The following is a 3,143-nucleotide window of genomic DNA, read 5'->3' on the forward strand; positions in this document are numbered from 1 at the left end:
TAATTGGAGCAAATTGTTATCCCACTTTCCGTACTAACGACATAACTACTTCGTCGTTTGTCTATGTCGTGTCAATCAGGTACATTTATGTCGCAGGTAATGCCGCGTCGGATGAGCGAGTCGAGAGTTATTTCGTGCGACGAGGGATAGACGACGAGAGACTGACGATGGCGAAAGGACGATGGAGGAATGGCCACGACAAACAGGTTGGAAGCGATAGGTCTAGAATCTAAGTCCAAAGTCCAAGTTGGGCCACGCCGTCACATCATTAGAACAAGTCGAAGGGATGGTAGAAGATCACGGAAACGGTTGAAGACTGAAGGAACGTGTAGTAGGAAACTCCTACCTTCTAGGGATTCTCTCAATAAACACGACCGTTAGAATTTATCTTATAAAAGGGGAAGACGATAACCCTAGAAGACACAAGTTAACAGAAGCTCTCAATACTCAAGCATTATTTACATTCATATTCAAAAGGAATTCCTTGTATTAGTTATTTCGATTAAGCATAAACACTCATAGAAAATTGCAAGAGATACTTAGTGGATTGATAGCCTCATAGCTATCTGCGGTTTTTTACCTTATTCCTGGGTTTTCCGCGTCAACACTTCTCTGTGTCGTGTCTCCTTTATTTGCTTTATTAGTTCATTGCTTAGTTAGTGTCGACCCTAGCCGAAAGTCTCCCCTAGACGAAGTTTGGCATAAACAGTTTGGCGCCGTCTGTGGGGACAATAACTAGGTTTCACACAAAATCGCCCTTCACACCATGTCTACCGAAGAGATGACGCTCGAAGATATGAAAGAAACCTACGTAAAGGCCCAAGCAGAGCTGGCCCAAGAAAGGGCATCCATTGAAAACCTCCAGAAGGAGCTCGACTCTGTGAAAAGTACCAAGCACCAGTCACGTTACAAGCCAGGTGCAAAATCTAAGAAATTGATATTCGAAATGACCGATGACTCCGAAGATCTGTCCGACGACGAAGAGCCGCATGGAGAAGAAGATGAAGCAACACCGGACCCCGTAACCAAACGCCTGAACATGATGGAAACCCACATGAAGAAGCAATGCTCGCTGATGCTGAAACTGATTACCAAGCTACCAGGAGCACCCACACCTGTGGAAACAGAACCGACCGACGGGTATGCAGCATCGCCGTTCTATGAGGCAATCGCTAGAGTGACGGTCCCACACCAGCTCCGACTCCCTACCTGGACTACCCTGTACGACGGAACGTCTGACCCATACAGACACGTCAACGTCTACAAGCAGCGAATGTGGCAGATCGGCATCCCTTATGACCTGGTCGAACCCGTCATGTGCAAATCGTTCGGAGGAACCCTCGACGGAGCAGCTCTGGAATGGCTCATGAACATCACACCTGGATCCATCTACTGCCTGTCCGACCTCATCAACACCTTCTACCAGCAATTCGCCAGCAATCGTCAGTTGGAGAAACAGACAAGTGACCTCGATCGGTTGGTCCAAGGGCCAACCGAGTCGGTACGCGATTACTTTAACCGCTTTAATTGTGAAGAAATTAGTATAAAAAACTGTGATGTCAGCACAGCCATCGAAGCATTCAAAAGAGGTCTCGTCCCCAACTCGGAATTGTACCGGGAGATAACCAAGTATCCCTGTGCAACCTTCGAGGAGGTCAGGTCGAGAGCCACTGCCCAGATGCGGATCGAAGACGACGAGATTACGCGAATGGCTTCTCAGCGACCAGCAGGGGGCAGCAGCGACAGGAGGTCGTACACCCCAAGGAACAACAACTGGCGACACCAGCTGTACAACCGCCAGAACCAAGTACAAAATGTCAATCAATATGATGATACTAACAATGTTTACAGGAATGAGCGGGCCGACCACCCTAACATCTCCGAATACGGATTCAATGTCGACATCGGAGACGTGGTGAACTCCCTTCAAAATGTAGGTGGAACAGTCAGGTGGCCCCGGAAAAGTGACAGAACAGATTCAATGAAAAACATGAGCAAATGGTGTGATTTCCACCGCGACAACGGTCACAAAACCGAGGAGTGCATCTCCCTCAAAAAGGAGGTCGCATTTTTCCTAAAACGAGGACATTTGAAGGAGCTGCTGAGCGACAAAGGGAAGGAAACATTCAACAAGGAACAGACCGCCCAACCCGACCCGATGACGAGCAGCGACCGACCAGAACCACCTACGTTCAACAAAGTGGTAAATGTTATTTCTGGTGGATCAGATATTCGTGGACTAACCTCTTCTGCAGCTAAAAAAATCAACAGAGGAGAATCAGGAGCCATCGAAGAGGGACAGACAGAGAATGAAATCGTATTAAACAAGTCCTTGGCAGCAATGGCTATCACCTTCGACGACTCAAATTCAGTAGATACGCAGCGGAAGCACCATGACGGTCTGGTAATATCACTTCCAATAGGCAACGCCCTGATCAAAAGGATATTGGTCGACAACGGAAGTTCGGCAAACGTGTTATTTTTGGAGGCGCGCAGGAAATGGGACTCGTGGAAAAAAACATCATTAAGAGATAGACGGTCTTGGTAGGGTTCAGCGGAGAATCATTGCGAACTGTTGGAGAAATATCATTGCCCACCTATGCAGAAGGAGTCAATGTAATGACGAAATTCAACGTCGTCGATTGCCCGTCAGCATACAATGTCATCTTGGGACGACCATGGATCCACAAAATGAGAGCAGTACCCTCGACATACCACCAGTCAATCAAATTCCCGACCAAATGGGGAGTCATGGAAATCAAAGGGCAACAAAGAGATGCGAAGAAGTGCTACGAAACCGCATTGAAACCATCAAAATCCTCCATCTAGCAATTACAGCCCGAGTCGACCACAGATGAGCCAAACGATCAACAGATCGACGAGGTAGCGTTAGACCCGACGAAACCAGACCAAGTCGTAAGGATCGGAGCTTCGCTGCCTGACAACATCAGAAGTCAGCTAGTGTCGTTCCTAAGAGAAAACTTGGACTACTTCGCCTGGTCGCACGAAGACATGACAGGAATCAGCCCAGACGTCATCTCCCATAAACAGAAACGACGGAAATTCGCACCAGAAAGGAATAAAATCATAGACGAAGAAGTTCAAAAATTGATAGACTCGGGGAATATCAGAGAAGTCAAGTA

General features: G+C 47.5%; 1 protein-coding gene across 1 annotated transcript; it reads left to right on the top strand.

Annotated features, from left to right (window-relative positions):
- Positions 1–781: 781 nt before the first annotated feature.
- Positions 782–2,548, top strand: LOC110805398 (uncharacterized). The gene has a single exon (XM_022010994.1). It carries the CDS (start codon positions 782–784, stop codon positions 2,546–2,548), a length of 1,767 nt encoding a protein of 588 aa, XP_021866686.1.
- The last annotated feature ends 595 nt before the right edge of the window (positions 2,549–3,143 follow it).

The sequence above is a fragment of the Spinacia oleracea genome, chromosome 1, assembly GCF_020520425.1.
Source record: "Spinacia oleracea cultivar Varoflay chromosome 1, BTI_SOV_V1, whole genome shotgun sequence".
In the NCBI taxonomy this organism is placed as follows: domain Eukaryota; kingdom Viridiplantae; phylum Streptophyta; class Magnoliopsida; order Caryophyllales; family Amaranthaceae; genus Spinacia; species Spinacia oleracea.

Bases quoted from the DNA above. Each gene is read 5' to 3' on its own strand.
- LOC110805398 (XM_022010994.1), top strand. From the start codon at position 782: ATGACGCTCGAAGATATGAAAGAAACCTACGTAAAGGCCCAAGCAGAG.